The sequence below is a fragment of the Lissotriton vulgaris genome, chromosome 11, assembly GCF_964263255.1.
Source record: "Lissotriton vulgaris chromosome 11, aLisVul1.2, whole genome shotgun sequence".
In the NCBI taxonomy this organism is placed as follows: Eukaryota; Metazoa; Chordata; class Amphibia; order Caudata; family Salamandridae; genus Lissotriton; species Lissotriton vulgaris.
This window is the reverse complement of record NC_141699.1, coordinates 1,025,282,689-1,025,302,660: the sequence shown is the minus strand read 5'-3', so window position 1 is coordinate 1,025,302,660 and position 19,972 is coordinate 1,025,282,689. Positions and strand designations below refer to the sequence as shown.

The window sequence follows — 19,972 nt, the reverse complement described above, 5'->3', positions numbered from 1 at the left end:
AAAGGTTTGATTTGTTTTTAGGTGTTTTGGTGTGAGAAGTGCTCCTTCAGCTGTGTTGTTGATGTGCTCTTTCAATTACATGTTTCTGTCCAGGGTGACACCCAAGGATTTTACGGAGTTGAAAGTGAAAGAGAGCAGTCTGGTGCATCAGGTTCTTGAGCCATTCTTGGATTGATAGGGGATTGTTTTTAGGGGAGAGGAGTATCAGATCAGACTTGCTGGGGGTCAGTTTTCGGTGTTTGGAGCTTAACTAGTTTTTTATCTTGTTAAGTGTGCCATTGAGAGAGATGGATCTTGTCTCTATGTGACTTTGTATTGAAGTAGAATTGTGTGCCATGGGCATATAGGTAATATTTGACCTGTGCTTGTTTCAGAATAATTGTGAGGGGTTCCATGAAGAGAATACATTGGACAGGAGGAAGGATTGACCCTTGAGGAACACCTTGTGGCACTAGCACAGATTTCAAGAGACAACTGTTGCTTTTTATTTGTTGAGAGCAATGTTGCAGGTAGGATGGGGGAACCATTTCAAGACTGTGCTGTTGATATCAGAGCAGCTCCAGAGGGTCTTGATTAGAGCCTGATGGCTCACTGCACCAAAAGCCACCAAAAAGTCAAGTAGGAGAATGCAGCAAGAGTCACCTCCATCAAGGGATTTGTGCAGAGCAGTTTCAATGCTTCAGCCTCTCCTGAAGCCCGATTGGAAAGTGTCAAGAAGATTGAATTCATCAGTATGCTGGTTGAGTTGAAGCAGGACACATTTCTCGATCATTTTGGTTAGGAAGGGAAGGTTGGCGATTGGTCTGAGGTTATTGAAGTTGTTGGGGTCAGTAATTGTTTTTTTAAGGATGGGTGTGACTTTTCCTATTTGTAGGGAATCGGGGACTCTGCCAGATGAGCGAGAGCCCTTAATGATTTTGGTCCAAAAAGGAGAGATGATATGGTTGAGGGTCTGTACTCAGGCAGAGGGAGAAAACAAAAACTGCAATATGCAAAAAATGTTCACCCAAATTAGGGGGTCATTAGGATGGCGGGCGGACTTTGCCCGCCCAACATCCTGGTGGTAATAGGGACCGCCCGCCATAAGGGCGGGGGTCCCGGGGGTGGTATTAGGATGTGCCCGCCACAGTGGCGGGCACATCCTGTATTTTTAGCATTGTGGCGGGCGGTGCTCTCTGCGCTCCCCGCCACAATGCTAAAAATGCTGTACATCATTTGCATTTACAAAGCGGCAGGCACCGGGCGGTGCCTGCTGCTTTGTGAATGCAAATGAAGGGGGGTACCTCAGGTACCCCCCGTGCTCCCCCCTACTCACCTTCACTCTGGGGGCCCGCACGGGTTGTAATACTGATTCAGGTGCCAATGCGGGGATTTCAGCACTTTTTTGGAATTAGTACTTCTCTATTTATATTTCTGTTTACTGTATTCATGCAATTTACATTTTGGAATGTTGGCATAAGATGATCCTTAAATTCTTTCCTCAAGTTTTGAATACCTTTGATATGTCTAGATCCCTGGTGACCATTTTGCCAAATAACTTTATTTACTTTTTTAATTCTAGGTGCAAATATGTTTTTTTTGTCTTGGCTCACTGTGGCTTTCATTTCTTTTCCCGTGGATGCTTATTTGGAGACATCCCCTTCGCCCCGGTTCTTCTTCACTAAGAAGGCGCCAGCCTTTGAAGCCACTAATCATTTGGAGACTTCAGTCATCCCGGCCACAGAGGAGACTATGTTCACAGAAGCCTTAGAGATAAGTGAAACCACACCTGAACTGGGAACCTTGAACCAGGAATTTAAAACCGCGACAACTCTCTTTCCCTTTGAAAATTTTACCATGGAAACGGGTGAATTTTTCTTCAATTGCTGTGACTGCTGCTCATCTATACCAGCACTGAAGGGTGACCCAGGAGACCCTGGACCCCAAGGTATGCCAAGGCATCAGTTATTATCGAAATATAAACTTATGAATAGTGCATGAAGAGTGGATGACCTTTGTGGTGGCTGATAAATGTTTTTATTACAATAATAAGAAGGATTTAGACATTCTAAATTTCTCTTCTGTCATACATAGGCCTGATTCACAGATTAATTTATGCACCTAAATTCAGCTTGTGTGTGCAAATTGTTTGATTTATGATGAGTGCAATTTCAGTTGTGCAATTCACAACATGGTATTTCCTCTACATGTAATATTACCATATTTGGACCTAAAGCACTAGGAATACACTAGAACAAAACACACACACACACATGCATGCACACACACACGCACACACACTCACACACACATATTATATTGGCCATGTGTATGCACTCTTTTCCATTTCCCATCCCTACTATTTAAATGAATGGAAATGTATTCCTGTGAACTGCAGAAAAAAATGTTTCTAGTGTGGGATGGGAAGGAATTCTCCCAGAATCGGTTGGGGTGTAGAAGAAGGTGGTTTGTCCATTGAGAAAACATTTTCTCTGGGAACAAAAACGATGATGTATTCACATATTGCACTAAGGCAAAGCCACTTTCACTTTCACATGCACAGCTTTACACTGTGACCTTTGATATGTGAGGAAAGGTCATCTCAAAATGTTCCCTGTAATACTAAAGGAAATCTGCAAATGTCTTTGCATTCTAGGAGGACTCTTGCAGCCATTTATGAATCCAGAATGTATGAAGTCTTCTATGAAATATATTTTTTGACTAAAAAAAAAATAATAAAAGACATTTTTAACTAAAGGAACTTTTAAGTGTTGGCTATATTAAATTGATTTTGGATATGTATGCTTTATGGTTATGAAATACCAAATAAAGTAATTTTTTGACTATGAAATATAGGTGCAATGCAAATCTATTAGTGTAGATTTTCACATCTCTTAGAGAAACTTTGTTGTAAATGCCAATGAAACGGCTCAATGAATAAAACATGCACAACAGCCAAGAAGATGGCTTAGTGAACTGAACACACACAGCTGACATCTGCTGTGATCAGCAGGCTATACATTTGAGCCCTTGCAAAGCAGGTTCAGCCTTTCTAGGTCGTAACATAGAGTATCAATAAATTGGATAAAAGTATCAGTTTGAGTTACATTTTTCAGAAATTCCATACGTGGATTATTTGTAAAACACATTGTTATGAGAGTTTAGTAGATTCTCAGACTAAGCTGAAGTGTTTGATTTATTGCTGGGCAGAAAACCAGAGCTGCCAAAGGCAATTTCACAGTACTGGGTAAAATCGAATTTGTAAAACATGCACCTTCGTGAAAAGATTTCATACGAGCCTTCTATATAAAACATCTCTTTTTATTAAATGTTTGCCATAACTAAAATGTTGTCTTAATTGAGAAAACATTAGTAACGGTGTAGAAAGGTCACCACTTGAAAAAAGTTCTTGTCAGTACATTCAGCATACATCAGCAAACTCAACTTTGTTCTGTATGCTTGTTTCTCCGGTTCATCGATAAAGCAGTGTAATGAGCAAACATAAAGGGCCACCCACTGCTTTCATAATATGACTGCATAAGACTGGAAAACAATTGGCTTTTTTGGTGTCGGAGAAATGCTTTCAGGCAAGAGTAGTGCCCACATTGTGATTCTGCTCCAGATAGCTACAAGAGGCCTGGTGCTTCGGGACCCTGTGATCCCCAGTGTTGAAACACCAGACTGAGTTGTAAAGGGTGCACTTCTGCACCTGGTGAAACTGAATGATGCCTCTGGGCAGGGGCTGCAGGCAGCGGCACAGCCCAACTTCTAATTGATCCCCCGCACCACTGGGGAGCAGATCATGAACCCCTCTCAGCGTGGTTTGCATGATTTACCTCTGGTCCTGACCTAAAGCGCGACTCCCTCAGTCAGTCAGTCAGTCAGTCAGCCAGTCAGTCAATATTCTTTATTTCACTATTTTACAATAGGATAATAAGACCAATACATCCATATATGTTACATTAAAATAGAGTACAAAATAATATATTACTAAAAAGCAAGACAAATCCCGCAATTCACTCTAATGAATATGAAGACAGAAAATGCAAGTGCGAAATTCAAATTGCCATCAATATATCACTAAAAGCAGTAAAATACCTACAATTCACTCTAAGTTAATATGACTACCTCTGTCATTTGCCACCTGCCCCCAAACCAGGTTTGAAAATGACAGCTGTAAAGGGTACTCTTTTCTGCTTAAAACCAGGATTGACATGCAGAAATGTTCCCAGTATTCCTGCGCCCGCATGTCATTTTCCATTCTGGGCCCAGTACCTTGTCTGGAACGATATTTGGCGTGGGGATACCAGCAGTGGCAGACAGGGATCCCAAAGCAGCCTTCGCAATTTTCTCCGACAAGCCCCTGGGGGAGCACTGCCCGGCCCTGGGAGGCTGGAAACGGGAAACGGCCACTACAACGAGGCCGTTTCCACGAAAACCTTAACCACGCATGCACTACACCGCATGCGTGGTTACAACGAAAGCCTTTACCACGCATACGTTTACTACGAGGTACGTAGTAAAGGTATGTGTGGTAAAGGGTACAATTAAAAAAGGCGGGGTTAGGGGGGGAATGCCCCCCCCCAAAAAATAAAACTAACCTCAAGTCGAGATGGCCTGGCAATCGGCGACGTATAAGAGGAAACGGAAAAAGAAACCGCTTCCTCTTTACGACGTATGACGTCACCACGGGAAAATACGTGAAGAAGGATTAGCGTGGAACTACCATTCCGTTGTAACGCATGCGTGGTAAAGGCATGCGTTACAACGGAGATCGTTGTAAGAACATACAACCGCTGGAAATACTTGCATGCTGCTTTTCGTATTGGGGGGCCCATAGTGCAGGACTGACCACTTCAAAACCGGCCCCAAGTAACAAAACCGACCTCCAACTTTCCATCCTCCCAGAGAAATGCCCGATGCCCGGTCCAGCCAGGCCGGCCCTGGATACCAGCGGTGGGTGGCTCCTGTATCCGAGCATTCAGATATTAGGATATTTGTAATTATGCCCCAGGAGGCAAAACTCTATTTTGCCCAAAGTGCTAAAGAGCCTTGTGTGCTTCCTTATCCCCTGCAGTGGATTATTAGATCTTCTTCAGGAGGAAGCCTCCTCAGTACTGCACGCGTAATTCCTCAGTTAAGGTGTAGGCAAAATTCATAAATTCCAGTTCAAAGAACAGTGAATCACTTATTCTGTCAAAAAACACAATACGGAGGTAAAGAAAAGTGAAAAGAATACAAGATTTTATTTTTTGCCTTAGTTGTAACATAACCAAAGCAACTCGCTCCAAATAGTGTGACATTAGGGTGTCATTGTTTACAAGAATCAGAGAAAATCTCAATCTTGGCTCCTACACACTTGGTGTGTTACATTTCTCTCAAAACATGCTTTAAACACGTTTATTCTCATGAAAAACAATTTCTGTAAAGATAATGTGATCACAAAAACATGAAGCATGGAACTAGTTTCATTCATCCATGTAAGGCGTTTAGCAATTTTTCCCTACATGAATGCACCTTCGTTGGGATTTTGATATACAGAACTAGGGTGCAGATTTACAGGGAACTGATGAATCTCCAGTAGTACGTCAGTTTCCTTGCACCAGTGCCAAATTTCCTTGCGCCACTATGGATGCGCTGTATTTACAATACAGTGCTCCATGGCAAAAGATTAACAGATGAGTTAGAAATGATGATGCATCTGTTGGTGCAAAAGTGACGCATTACTGGAGTGGCCCATGAAAGTGAGGCAACTCCAGCAACCCGCCACAACAGATGGGAGAGTCCCATTCAAAATGCCCTGCATCAGTCCTAATGTCTGGTCTGAGCAGGCATAGGGATTTTGAAGCAGTGAAGGCGTAGAGTGACGCAGTGAAATCTTGTAGATTTCACTGCATCAGTTCTACATGGCTTTTTGCGTGGGAACGCCCATCCTGCATACATCATACCTGACGCAGGTATAATGGGGCGCAGGGCTTTACAACGTGACGCATTTTCCTAGATGAGTGACATTGTAGATTGGCTGCATATTTTGCTCTGCTTCTGTGTCACAAAAGTTTGTAAATCTACCCCTAGATGTTTTTTTCATATTTTCATATGACACAATAAAACTGAATCTCCGAACGCACACCTTCACATTTTACCACTTGATTCCAACTGTAGAGTGTGAGGGTGACCCTGGAAAAATAAATTAATTTTCCCTATGACTTACATTTACAGATAATAACCATGTTTATTCATATACAAATGTCGATCATGTAAACATTACGCAGTAATGTTATCAAAGGTGACGAAAAAAACAAATTTGAAGTCTAATAGGAAATATGCAGGACTTTCTTAGAAACGGCCACATGAAGTAAAGAAAGGGAAGAGGACTTGAGATTTTGTCTTAAATTACGATTTTGTCTTAAATTAGGATTTTGTCTTAACGTACAAATTTTTTCTTAAATTAGGAATTTATCTTAACTCAAACTTAAGTTAAACTTAAATTAAGCTCAAGACAACATCGTAATTTAAGACAAGTAGTATTTCTTATCTTTTTTGATCTATATAGTGGACCCTATGCATTTCAAGAGTACTTATTCAACTTTGCACCACTATTATCTTTCTTCAGAGTTTTTGTAACTATGTTCTCTTGTGCTCCTTCTCTGTTTCCACAAGTAAGATTTTGAGCTTAGTAGTCAGAGTTTTCATCTTGCTTTTCAGACTCACCACTTCAGTGACAAAACGTCCCCTAAGATCTGCATTAACAATACCCCATATTGTGGGACTGTCCACCTTCCCATGGCATTAGTCTGTCTCTTTTCGGTACCGTCCTGCCATTTCTTAGCTTGGACTATTGAGTCATTAATAACATCATCAATGAGTTTCCATAACCTCCCCCGACTTGCCCTTTCTTCATTGCACAAGGCAAGTGTACCTGTTATGGGGCCACAGTGAGAGAATGTCAGTAGGCCCTCACCAAGCTTTTCCAGCACACAGAGTAGTTGTTTGTCTATGTAGAAGTATTGAAAGTAGGCATAACTCATATGTACTGTAGAGAAGAAAGAGAAGTAAATTTGCATTCCAAGTAGGATCCCATGGATTGTTGTTTTAAAGAAGGCTTATTGCACTACTTTAGGTGCATAGATGAATGCCAAGGCCCCAGTGATCCATTGTCTGGTCATTGAAAGGCTAACCATCTCCTCTTGGTATCTCTTTTGTGTTTTTCAAATATAAAGTGTGAGCTTTGGTGTAACATGATGCTATCTTAAACATATAAGTTTCCAATTCACCGCTAAGTATTCTTTGGGCACAAGATGTGATTTAAGGTAAAGCTGGACCACTCCTAGAATGTGTGCTTCATGAATGAATACTATTTCAGTACTTGGGGGCTTATTAGGACACCGCCACCATATCAGACCCCTTTTCTTCCCGGTCACCCGTGTGACCGGCAGAAAAATGGTGGACGGTCCTTCCTGTGTTCTCTTTTCTCAGCTAATGCCATGACGACCTTTGGGGTAAGTAAGCGCTTTACAAAAATAATTAACATAACATAACATTGTGGTGCTATGTTGTCTGTCAACAGCGCCATCTTTTCTAAGACTTTCCCTCACCACTTCCAAAGGTAACGTAACATACTGTCTATGGAGCTCTTTGACTTTTCAAGTCACCAGTTGGTGCCAAAACATGCAAGACTACGTTCCCCGTGTTATCAATTTGCACTTTTACTTTATTTGATCCAGTACAAGTTGAATGCCTTTAAGAACTTGTAAGTCTCTATTATTTCATCCAACCAATAATTTCTCCGGTGAATATACAGGCATATTCTATAGCATTCAATTCAGGGATTCATGGTGTTATCCATGTTAAAAAGGTCTACCCCTCCACTCCCCAGTCCACCTTAACATAAAGCAGTATTTCAAAGCTTGTAAATCTTTATTCGGTAAAAAATCTCACCATAAAAGAATACATTTTACACAATTATACATTACTATATACTTAAAGAGAGAAGAGATAAAATACATTATATAAAACCTTACACAATAAAATTCCTTAAAAAACAAAATGAAACCTGCATAGTGTGTTAAATGGTTTTTGTGAGCCCCAACCAACATTCTCGTCAATACACTATTACATAATGTGGGTGTGGCTTCAAAAAGCCGTACTAGTCTTAACATGTCACCCGACCAATAGGGGCCAGCTATTTGTTTGGCGGGGGCAGTGTTGCTTCATCCTCCTAATACGGGTCAACCATGCACTGCTCAGGAATTTGGCCACCCCACATACCATGGCAGAGGAGGTCGGATCGGTGGTGAGAACTCGTAAGGCCATTTTATGACACCTCAAACCCAACCCCATACATACAGGTTTCAGCCAGATCTTCCTAGCAACTTCGTAAGCGGGGCAGGCAAAAAATAAATGTGCCACAGACTCCTTTGGAGCTGCGCACCCTGGGCAGGAGAGCAGAGAGCCACCAGTGTTGGACCACCCTGCGGTAAACTCGTGCACAGGAAGGGTCCCGTACCTGAGTTTTAGATAAAGGGCTCTATCCAGGGGCTTGGCTATGAGGTCGAGGAAGGGTTCCAACTTCCTAGACCATTTGAACTCTAAAAACCGCTCGGTAAGTATACTGCCACCTCCACTACGTGTTGCCTCTGCCTGGATCCAGTCCCAGTATAACTTCTTGATCACCGGTTTGGGAGGTGGCTTTTGACTCACCCACAGATCCCTCAGGCCCAATTGCACCAACAGCTGCCTCACGTTAGACAACCACCCGATCTTATTACCGAAGTCCAACAGAATTAATTCATCCAGGACGGCAGCGTAGTTGGCGAGCTCCCCAGTCCTTCGCAGTCGAACCCAAAACAGTAGGGGGCGCAGCCGCACTAGATCTTTGAAGGGACACCTACCCAAATCTAGCCGCAAAGGGATTAAAGGGGTAGAAACAGGGAGAGCCACCAAGTCCCTCAGAAACTTGTTTTCCGCTGCAACTAACTCTGACACATTTTCGAACCCCCATAGCTCCGAGCCAATTAGTGCAGCCGGGAGTATCTGTCCCTCATATATTGCCATGACCGGTGCTATGGGTTTGCTCGTTGACTCCCGATGCACTCTCAGAGTCCCCCCTGACACTCTTTTATGGCTAAGCAACATTTTAGCCAGATGGTCCTTCCAATTCATTCGACTATTTACCCGCACCCCCAAATAGTCGAATGAGTGAACCAACTCCAGGGGTGCCCCATTGAGCATAAAGTTATTTCTAAATCTTTTGGAGGGTGAGAGGGCCATGAGCTTAGTTTTCGTGGTATTAATAGTGAGGCCTCTATCTATACAAAAGGAGCTGAATCGGTCTAGGAGCCTTTGGAGTCCCACCAGGGATGTGGAGATCAGTATGGTGTCATCCGCGAAGAGTAGAGTGGGGATTCTTTCCCCCGCCCGGGATGGTGCGTCCACCTCTTCCTCTCTCAGATGGTCCACCACTCCATTCACAAACAGAGAGAAGAGGGTCGGTGCCATAACACATCCCTGACGTACTCCCCTCCTCACCCTCATATTAGGCCGTATCAGTGATGTGTACAAAGATGAAACAATTGTTTCTGCTCTACTCTTAGCACCTGCCTCTTTGTATCTCCTCAATTCTCCTCTTGCTTAGCAGACCCTTGTTTCCCATTTTCTGCCTATTAAATCAAAGTGTCCACCTTTAATCCCAGTTCATGTAATATAGGGGGAAATCTAGTAAAATTCATGGCTTAGTTATCAGCCTCATTCTTAAAACACCTACACAAATAAAATATGTGATAACATATTAATGGGATTATATACATATCATCCTAGAGGACACCCATCAACTTTTTGGAGAAAATATGAGAGAGACTATATACCCAGTAATCATCTCAGTACTGTGGAAGTGTCCTGTATTTACTTACTGCGCATGTGTGTGTGAGGGGACGCCTACTAAATGCTCCTCCCTTCCGTAGCGGGATCGCGGAGCGGGCGCGTCCTCGCGTGGCCGGAGTCGTGCCAGAGTCCTGCCCGTCTGCGCCCGTCCGCGACAGGACGTGCTGGACGTGGCTGGGCTCTGACCCCCTTCCTGACCGTACTATTGTACATCATGCGGTGCTATACCAGAGACAGTCTGGTTGCCATTAACAGTTCCTGGTCGACCTGTACTACAACTAGGGTGGACCCCCTATGCGGCCCGTTTTCGTGTGGTTGCGGATGTTTCACCTTGTCCGCCCCCGTAAGCAGGAGCTGCAGGGATGCCCCTCGTGCGCCCCTAAGCCCACTGCCTAGTATTTGTATATGGAATCTCAATGCTAGGTCGCTTGTTAAGCACCATCTTGACATTTACGATCTGTTAGGTGGGGAGTTGCCTGACCTATTCTGTGTGACAGAGACCTGGCTGCAGGATGCCGACACGGCCATTGTCAATCTGGCCTTCCCGCCGGAATACTCGGTATTCACCTTGAACCGTACTTCAAGAGGCGGTGGAATAGCTCTCGCTGTCAAATCCTGCTATTCCTGTACGTGGCATGGGCAGAAAATCCCGGGGTGCGAAAGCGCCTTGTTTTAGGTTGCCATTACATCTAACTTCACCCTGTCGGGACTACTGATCTATCGGCCCCCGGGGAGCGAAGTGGCCTTTAGAGCAGCGCTACCTGACGCCATTAGTGAATTGGCTACGGGGTGCTCCAATTTTTCCATCATTGGAGACTTAAATCTGCATTTTGACAACTCCATCAGTCCCTCAGTATCCAGTTTCTTGGCAGACCTCGAGGCGCTCCAGCTGAATCAGCTGGTGGCACAGCCCACCCATTCAGGGGGTCATACCCTTGATCCGTTTTTCACTAATCTTACGGAAGCCTGTGTCACCAGCTACACACCTCTGGCATGGACTGATCATTATTTGATACAGATCCACTGCCCTATCGTGGCTATTCAACCTAAGCCAGTGGTGTGCTCGGTTCCAAGACGACGCTGGAACAAACTTAAGCTGGATGAGTTTTTCCACCTCCTATCGGCTGACCCGTTTGACATCTTGGGTTCGCCTGATCAGGTCTATGCAACTGGGTCTCCAGGGCCTTGGACACACTTATTCCCTTGGTAACCTGTAAAACTGGAGCTGGCAAGGCCAGCCCCTGGTACGACGACTCACTGCAGGCTCTGAAGGTCTCTTGCAGGCGCGCAGAGCGGGCGTGGCGTAAAGCCTATAACAGCACGAAGAAAGTTCTATATCTGTCGACTGTGAAAGTGTACCATCGGGCGTTATGTAGAACTCGTGCCGCATTTTATGCTGCACAATTCAGGAATAGCTCGAACCCGTCTAAGGCTATTTTCAAGGTACTGAAAGACCTCACTGCCAAAAAAGTCACAACGTCACACCAGAGCTCTGTTGAGCATTGTGAAAAATTGGCAGAGTTTTTCTTGGAAAAGGTGAATGCCATCTATCGGGCCTTTCCTTCGGTCACTCCCTCGGCTAATCCATCTTCTAAGCCGTTACCATCTGAGGGACTACACTCCTTACCTCTGCTAACATCTGATAGCCTAGACACATTGGCCCGCAGAGTGAAGTCTGGGTCCCCAGAGGATCCACTTTGCCCTGATGTGTTCAAGGACCTAGCGGTACACGACATCTCACCGCTCTGTTCCTTGATCAATTTGTCACTAACATCTGGCAAAGTTCCACTGAAGTGGAAGCGAGCCATGGTTCGGCCTATTCTTAAGAAATCCAGCCTGGACGGGAGCAAGTCGGAGAGCTATCGGCCGATTTCACTCCTGCCGTGGCCGGCTAAGGTTATGGAGGCGCACGTAAATGCCGTCCTCTCGGAACATCTCTGCCGCGCAGATATCCTCGACGCTACGCAGAATGGGTTTAGGGCTGGTCACAGCACGGAGACGGCTCTGCTTTACATGGTGGAGCATCTTCGCTCCGTGCTTGACGCGGGACAAACGGCAGCGCTTGAGTTATTAGATCTAAGCGCTGCCTTTGACACCGTCTCGCACCCTATCCTTCTGCTGCGCCTAGAGGAGGCTGGTGTCACCGGCACCGCTCTCGAGTGGTTTCGGTCGTTCTTAACCAACCGGGCCTTTAGCGTGACCGTCCCACCTTATCAGTCCAAATTCCATCCGTTAAACCTGGGGGTCCCCCAAGGCTCCTCGCTGAGCCCTACGTTGTTTAATCTGTACGTAAGGCCGCTAGCTGAGGTTGTCAAACAATGGGGTATGACCATGGTGTCATATGCCGATGACACCCAGCTGGCGGTCACGATCAGCGGGGATGCCGAAGTCGATGCCCCCAGGTTTCAACAAGGACTGCGGGCGGTCGCCAGCTGGATGACGTCCAACTGTCTTCAGCTGAACGCTAGCAAGACCGAGGTCATGGTTTTTGGCAGACAGCCGGAACTGTGGGGAGAGAGATGGTGGCCGGGGGATTTGGGTCCTGCTCCCATCCCAGTCGCCGAGCTTAAGAACCTCGGGGTCTGGCTGGACCCTTCCCTCACGTTTGTGTGTCACACCAAACGCACGGCTGCATGCTGTTTTGGCATCCTGCGGGGGCTCCGTCCTGTGCTTAAGTTCTTCGATGCCCCTACCAGGCAACTCATGATCCAAGCTACTGTCATCTCCAGGCTGGATTATGCGAGTTCCTTGCTGGCCGGTCTGAATCTGGCAGAGATCGGGCGCTTACAGAGGATTCAGAATGCCGCAGCTAGAGCGGTCGTAGGCCTCCCAAGATTCTGTCCTACTTCCAGTACCCTGCGGTCACTGCATTGGCTTCCGGTGGCCCAGCGGATCCAGTTTAAGGTCCTCTGCGTCGCCTATAAAATTCTGAAGGGGTCCCCAGCAACGATCCTTACGGCCCTCCTGGCCAATTACATCCCAGCGCGACCCTTAAGATCTGCAGACCTTGAACTGGCCGTTGTGCCGCGATTCAAGCGGAGTAGGGCCGGTGGACGCTCATTTCGAGTGCGCGCAGCTGCTCTGTGGAACTCCTTGCCCCCGGCAATTCGCGCTATGAGCGATTTGCTATCCTTTCGCCGCGCGGTGAAAACTTTTTTATTTCCTTAGTTGTATACATATGTTTGTTTCTATTGTTTAGTTGTGTTGTGCAGCTGCCTTGTCGGGCGCCAGGACACTCCTTAGCTGGAGCATCTGTGCGCCAAATAAAAACGCATAACATAACATAACATAACATAACATTTGCATGTGTCTAAGAGGGTAGTAAGTCAGAGCTAATTGTTTAAGCCAGTATTAAAATATGATAATGATAACATTTATAATTTTATCACAGATCCATTACATGGTGACATAAAAAAAGAAATGGCCTTGTTTTTAGACCTCAGACATAAAAACCTCTTACTTAACCATGACGTATTTCATTAGCATACACTGTAATTTGTTAGGCATTGGACAACGTATAACTTTCAATCATCAATTTTATGTTGTTAATTTGTTTATTTTATATGCTTCTGCACTAAAAATGTAATACCTAATAAGGTTTTCAACTATTTATTTATGTAATCATATAGTAATGGTCAGATATAGTGTCTTTTAGTAGGATATTTTTCTAATTTCTAAACATATTTAATAACTAGAAGCTCACAACCCCCTGTGGAAATTTACAGCACAAAAGTTTGCAAATTGATTTTTATTCCTATTACACTCTTCAATCTTATCACTAAACCTGTCACTCAAAACAACTTTTTTAGGCTAATTGTAGAACCTAATTATTTGGGTCAGAGACTTCAGGGATATTAGGATATTTACTCTGTAAGTACATAAATACATAAAGTTAAAGAACAGCCTAATGTAGTATTAGACAAACACCATGACACATTACTGTAACACAGTATGCAGAATTTGCAGGTGAACTTGGCACATTAAAACTAAAAAGAAATGAAAACAAATCTATACAATGGTTTATCTATAAAAGAAAAAAAGAAAACATCTAACAACTACTGAATGATTCTGATGCAAAACATCCTCTACGAGAAATCTAGAAATCCTATGCAACAAACTTCAAGATCACTGCTAGCTTCTACAAAACAGAGATAAACCTGTTGATAAAACACCTGGAGAATCTCTTTAAAAATGTCACCAACTATTTTGCCATACCTGCGATCACACAAAACAAGTAAACTGTGCCATCATAATAACTAGGATATAGCTTGTTCTCAGCAATCAAGTCTCAACCAGCAAAGCCACAGAGGTTTTGATTTTTTTCAAGGAAATGTTATCACCTGACTCTACCAACACAATTGCAGATCTTAAACATTCCTCTCATTTCACAAACTTGAGCACGCCCCTACTGCTTTAACTGATGCATGTTGTCAGTACCTCCTAGTTGCAAGATACAGTCCCCGATTGCATGAAAATTAGTCATGTCACACTCTGACTCAAATCTGCTTAGGTATTGTGAGCTCCAGTTACTTTTAAAGTCAAGTTACTTCATAATCCAAACACGGGCAAAAATTATATGCAAAAATACAAATTTGTTTTTGTCCATAAAGTGCAGATATGTAGACTCAAAAAGAAAAAGACCAGTGAGAAGCCACAAAAGCACATAAAGAAACCAACCATTTAGCAGATTTCTACTTTGGTTTTTGTTCCAGTTGCAGAACTGACACTGCAGTGTTACAAATTGGAGTTGTGGTTTTGTGTATCTTAGACGAAGATGAATCACACTTCCTCAATCTTCTAAGCCTGACATCTTTGTTACTCTCTCTCTAACCCATCAGTCCTTCTACAAAGAGTTTCAATAGGGTCTAAACGTTCCCTAACATTTTTCAAGCTACGTCTAAAGCCCCTCCACTCCCTCTAGTAGTATTCTAACATTTCTATCCATCTGTACAATTATAACACACAGTTCTACTTGAAGGTATCACATCCAGAAGACCAAAAAAATGCCATTACATTCCTGAAGAGTCCTCCAGTCCTGATTATCTCCACACCATTTTGAACTGAACTCAATGAAAACATAGGTGCTCCTCCTCTACCCTTCCTATTGCTCCACTACTGTACAGTCCTGGTTGTATGTTACTTATCTTCTGCCCTACAAACCCTCAACTGAGTAAAATGCAAATGTTTTGGATTCATTTTTAACAACAGCCTGAATTTCCCAGAAAAATTAACACTCTAGTTGCAAAAGGTACACAATATAAAATCAGACTCCTCATAGAAATGAAGTTTCTCATCCCAGCAGACGATTTCAAAACTGCGGCTCAACTGCGGTCTTCTCAAGACTAGACTACAGTAACTCCCTATTAACTAACATCTCTATAAAATATTATTCCAACGTCGAGGCAGTTCTATATGCAACTACTTACTTTATTTCTGGATCCAGAAGACCAGATCACTTTGTCCCAAGCCTTATCACTATATGTTTCCCATAGAGGTGAGAAGTTTATTCATGTTGGTCTATATTATTCCTGAGGATATGCAATAAGGGTTAGCAAGCACTCTAGATCAGTGGTTCTTAACGTGTCGTCCAGGGATCCCTGGAAGTCTGTGACTGTTTAGAACATTTTATAATATTAACAGATGAATAAAGTGCATATAAAAAAGAAGCAAAGGGTAAAATTCACATCTTTGAAGCATTTTGTAAATGTGCAGGAATTTAAAATTGTATACTAAATATTAAGTGTGTGCGAGCAGTACAAGTGCAATCTAACACAATATATTATGGATGATGAGCGTCCTCAATTGAATTTAGAAAAGCTCCAACATTTCCTTTGAAACTAAAGGTTTGATTTTTTAAATTTGTTTATGACTTAAATAAAAGATATCATAATTTGTGTATTTGTTTGATCAATGCTTGTTTTTGTATTGTTTTGTGAATTGTTTTGAGGTTCAAATCTTCGAAAATGCTTGGATAGGGCTCCAGCTTCGATTAATGACTCATTGGGAGTTCCTGAATTCTAATAATGATTCAGTGGGGGTCCCCAGGATCCAGTAATGATTAAGTGGGGGTTCATAGAAGTCAAAAAGTTAAGAACCACTAACCTAGAACATAAACTTGTCTTGTTGGGAGGATTCCGTATGTTACACAGCACAATTGTTCTCTGCCTGGAATCATCATCCTCCTGGAACGTATGAAGCCTAAAACAATACAGCTAAAGTGCCACTCTGCTCTAAGATCCTAATACTATGCTTTCTGCCACAGTGAATTAATGCTATGAGGCAGGGTGTAGCCGAATTTTGCCTCTGAATTCTAATCATAAAGTTACTTCACTGCAGAGTTCTATCAACCAAATAGATAGGAAACAATGCATAGTCTGAATGTGGATAGTGTAACAATGCAGGACAATTGCCCTGATGGAAGAATTCTATCATGGAGGCTGGGGAGGCGAGAGAAAGAGATGATGAACAGGCTCAATGTTGGCCACTTTCTTTTACTATATTTCTACAAGAAATATAAACCACCACAGCAAATTATTGTGGTAGGTATTGTGTACAGTGCAGCTCTATCACTAAAAAGTCCATGATCTCTAGAGTCATCAAAACATCAAATGTGCACAGAAAACTGGTAATGCAATATATAATGAGACATACATTTATATTTAATGCAGATATTTCAGGAGCAGGTAGCTTGAGTCTTGTGAAATAAGCAACACAGGAAACTGCTAAGAACAATATCCATGGAAAATGTCTCCATTTGGATTGCAAGTGCTGCATTTACTGTTAAATTCAACATACAAATGACATATTTTATTGATTTGTAGAAGGCGTGTTTGCTGTATATTCAATCTATAATTTCAATTTTCCAGGTCAAAAAGGTGAAATTGGAGAGATGGGCTTACAAGGTCCACAAGGAGCTGTTGGGCCACCTGGCCTAAGGGGCTACAAGGGAGATAAAGGTACCTCATGTTCATAGAGAAGATTTCTGAAATGTTTGTGCATCTAGTACAGAAAATTTGTAGTGGCAAGTCTAGCATGTTGTAAGGTAGTTATTCTTTCTGTACAGAACATGCTTATCAAATCCACAGTTACACACGCAGCATCAGCATTCCACATACATTTACCCTGTGATTCCAGGAAAGAGACTTTTTTTAAAGATCATAATAAAGTATTTTTAATTTAGTGACTGTCATGTGGATAATTTTCTATGTGCATGTTCCACTTCAATATCTGATGCTCTTCACTGGTTCAGTGTACATTTCTTTCTGCTTCTATTTGTTTCTGCTCAAGGCTGATGTCATACATTTTAATTGAAATAAGATATCATGAAGGTCCCTTTGAAAGTCTCACATGCCATTTATCAGCTATATCATGATGGACTTGACTGTCTCAGGTGGAGCCGACCCCCTGTTTCTACACTCCTGCATCTAGTCAATTCCTTTAACCCCATATTTCTTTAAGATAGTGTATTATTTACGTAGCACGGGTGAGAAAGATGGCTACCTTGCTCACTGTTTCTGAGCTGTACTGTCTGAAAATTAAACTAACTCAGAAAAATATAGGGTTTAATGAATTGACTGTATGCACTACAGGTGCATAAAAACAGGCTCTTGGCTCTGCACTGAGGCAGTGGAGCACATCATGGTATGGCCCCTGATGAGCTTATTGAGTAGCTTTCTTACCTGGGTGAGGTATTTTTTAATGTATTTGTTTACTTATTTATGCAGGTCTATATAGCACAGACATAAACTAAAAGGTGTTAGAGCGCTTCACAATAGAAACGGATCACCACATGAGAGTCTTAAGTGACAAATATTGAGTAGTGATATGTAGACAGATGTCACAATAGGACCAGAACATTACATCAGCATTGTAAGTAGTACGAGTTATAAGATTTTAGAGACAGGATTTGAACAGGAATGAGGCAAAATGTAGTATAAAATCGAGGTGGAAACTTAACCCTCGAGGCTCATTCCAGATTATAAGTCTGAATGAGGTTGGTTTGCAGAAGAAAGATTATTTGAAATGTCTTTCAAATTGAAGGGCTTTCACCTGGAATTTGAAGATTCTTAGTGAGGTAGTAGTGCGTAGTATCAGAGGTAAAAAGTTCCACACACTGGTAGCACTTTCAAAAAAAGATTGAGGCATCTCTTTCCTTTTTTCACGGTTGGGGGGGTTCAAGGAGTAGAATGCCCACATTAAGTCATGGTCTGGTCCCATCACATGTCTTAAGCTTAGCAGCTAGATTTCCTAGAGTAAGGGGTGGAGGGATTTAAACTGGTTTTTTATAGGGCTGTGGCTTCAATGGGAAGCCTGCGGAGAGGAGAGTTAGCATTATTGGAGAGATATAGCCAATACTTTTGGCCCCTGACAAGAATGCTGCCGCATAGAGAACGATTTTTAACCCTTACGCTGCTAGGCCTCCCCTGTGCCAAGCCTTTTTGTTTTTTTACTGTTTGGAGTAGTTTGCACCTAGGACCCTGTAACTTTTTGCCCACATTAGGTATCCACGCCAAATTTGCGTCCTTTTCTTCCAACATCATGGGGATTTTAATGATACCCAGGGTTTGTGGATTCCCTTGGAGGGAACCCGGAAGGTAGGCAAAATACAGCTACATTTATTTTTGGGGTGGAAAATAGGGAACAAGTGCTGCAGAAGAAAGCGTCTGTTTTTCCCCTGCAAATGGTATCAACAAGGGGCTTGTGGTGCTGAAATCACAATCTTCTCAGCTTTCAGGGACAGGCAGACTTTTGCCAGAAAACCAAAATGTTTTACACAGTTTTGGCATTTTACTCGGACATAGCTTATTTTTGCAATTTTTTGTGCTTTCAACCTCCTTCCAGTTGGTGGTAGAAATTGGTGTGAAAGCAATAATGGATCCTGGAAAGCTATACATTTCTCAAAAGTCGACACAATTCTGAATTTAGCAAGTGGTCATTTGTGTAGATCCTTCAAGGTTTTTTTTATAGAAACTAACAGTTGAAAAATAAGAAAAATTGAAAATGAGTTGAAAAATACAGATGTTTTTGCCTACGTTTTCACCTGTAACTTCTTCTAACTATGACCGATTTTTTAAAGAAATATACCATAACATCGGCTGGACCCTTCTTATTGTGGGGATATATAGGACTTGTAAGTTCACTAAGAACCTGAGGAACCCAGAGCCAATAACTGCTCTTCATCTTGCAATGGGTTTTCATTGTTTCCCGGGTATATAACAATTCATTTGGTAAAATGTAAAGAGTGAAAAATAGGTATCAAAGACACCTATGTATTTCTGAAATGGGAACAAAATATACAGCCTTATTCATGAAGGCTAAATCGGCTCGCAAAGGGCCGGATTCTGAGAATCCGGCCCTTTGCGAGTGCTATTTTTGCATTTGGGATTCAGCATCCCAAATGCAAAAATCGCTAATTGCGATGTCGCAAATGTGCGAGGAATTACATTTAAGGAATCTCTATTAGAGATTCCTTAAATGCAATTCAACATCCAATTTAAATTTGCGAATTCGCAATTTCTTCCCGCAATTTACCGCGAGGTCAGACCTCGCGGTAAATTGCGATAACTCAGAAAAATGCATTTAAATGCATTTTTCTGAGTTGCATGTTACACACACACATGTCCTTTGGACATGTGTGTGTGCAACACCTGAGTGAAATTTCATTTGAGGGGTGCTACAGGGTGTCCTGTGGACACCCCTGGCACCCTTCAAATCGCAATCTTATTTGCGATTAGCTAATTGCTAATCGCAAATAAGGAATACTCCCCATTCATTCCTATGGAACTTTTGGCCCATAGGAATGAATGGCGAGTTATTCCTTATTTGCGATTAGCAATTTGCTAATCGCAAATAAGGAATCAGTAGGAATCGCATTTTATTATGCGATTCCTACATGATTACCGTTTTGCGAGTCCTTAATAGCGAATCGCTATGATTCGCTATTAGGGGCTCGCAAAACGGCCCCTTCATGAATAAGGCTGATAGACTTTAGAAGCAGCAGCTATTTGTACATCTCCGAAATTGTGGGTACTCATACTACCGTATGAAATATAGGACATTTGTTCAAAGTGACTTCTTTTTTACACATTGTCTTACATTTGATAGGCAGAAATGC

At 42.6% G+C, this 19,972-nt stretch overlaps 1 protein-coding gene across 1 annotated transcript in view; it reads left to right on the top strand.

Annotated features, from left to right (window-relative positions):
- The window catches only part of OTOL1 (otolin 1), a 68,720-nt gene that overhangs the window by 16,873 nt on the left and 31,875 nt on the right, over positions 1-19,972 (top strand). The window contains exons 2-3 of the mRNA XM_086944929.1: positions 1,562-1,927; positions 16,725-16,814. Coding sequence (XP_086801055.1) covers positions 1,570-1,927; positions 16,725-16,814 — 448 coding nt within the window. The 5' untranslated portion in view covers positions 1,562-1,569. The remainder of the gene's footprint in view (positions 1-1,561; positions 1,928-16,724; positions 16,815-19,972) is intronic.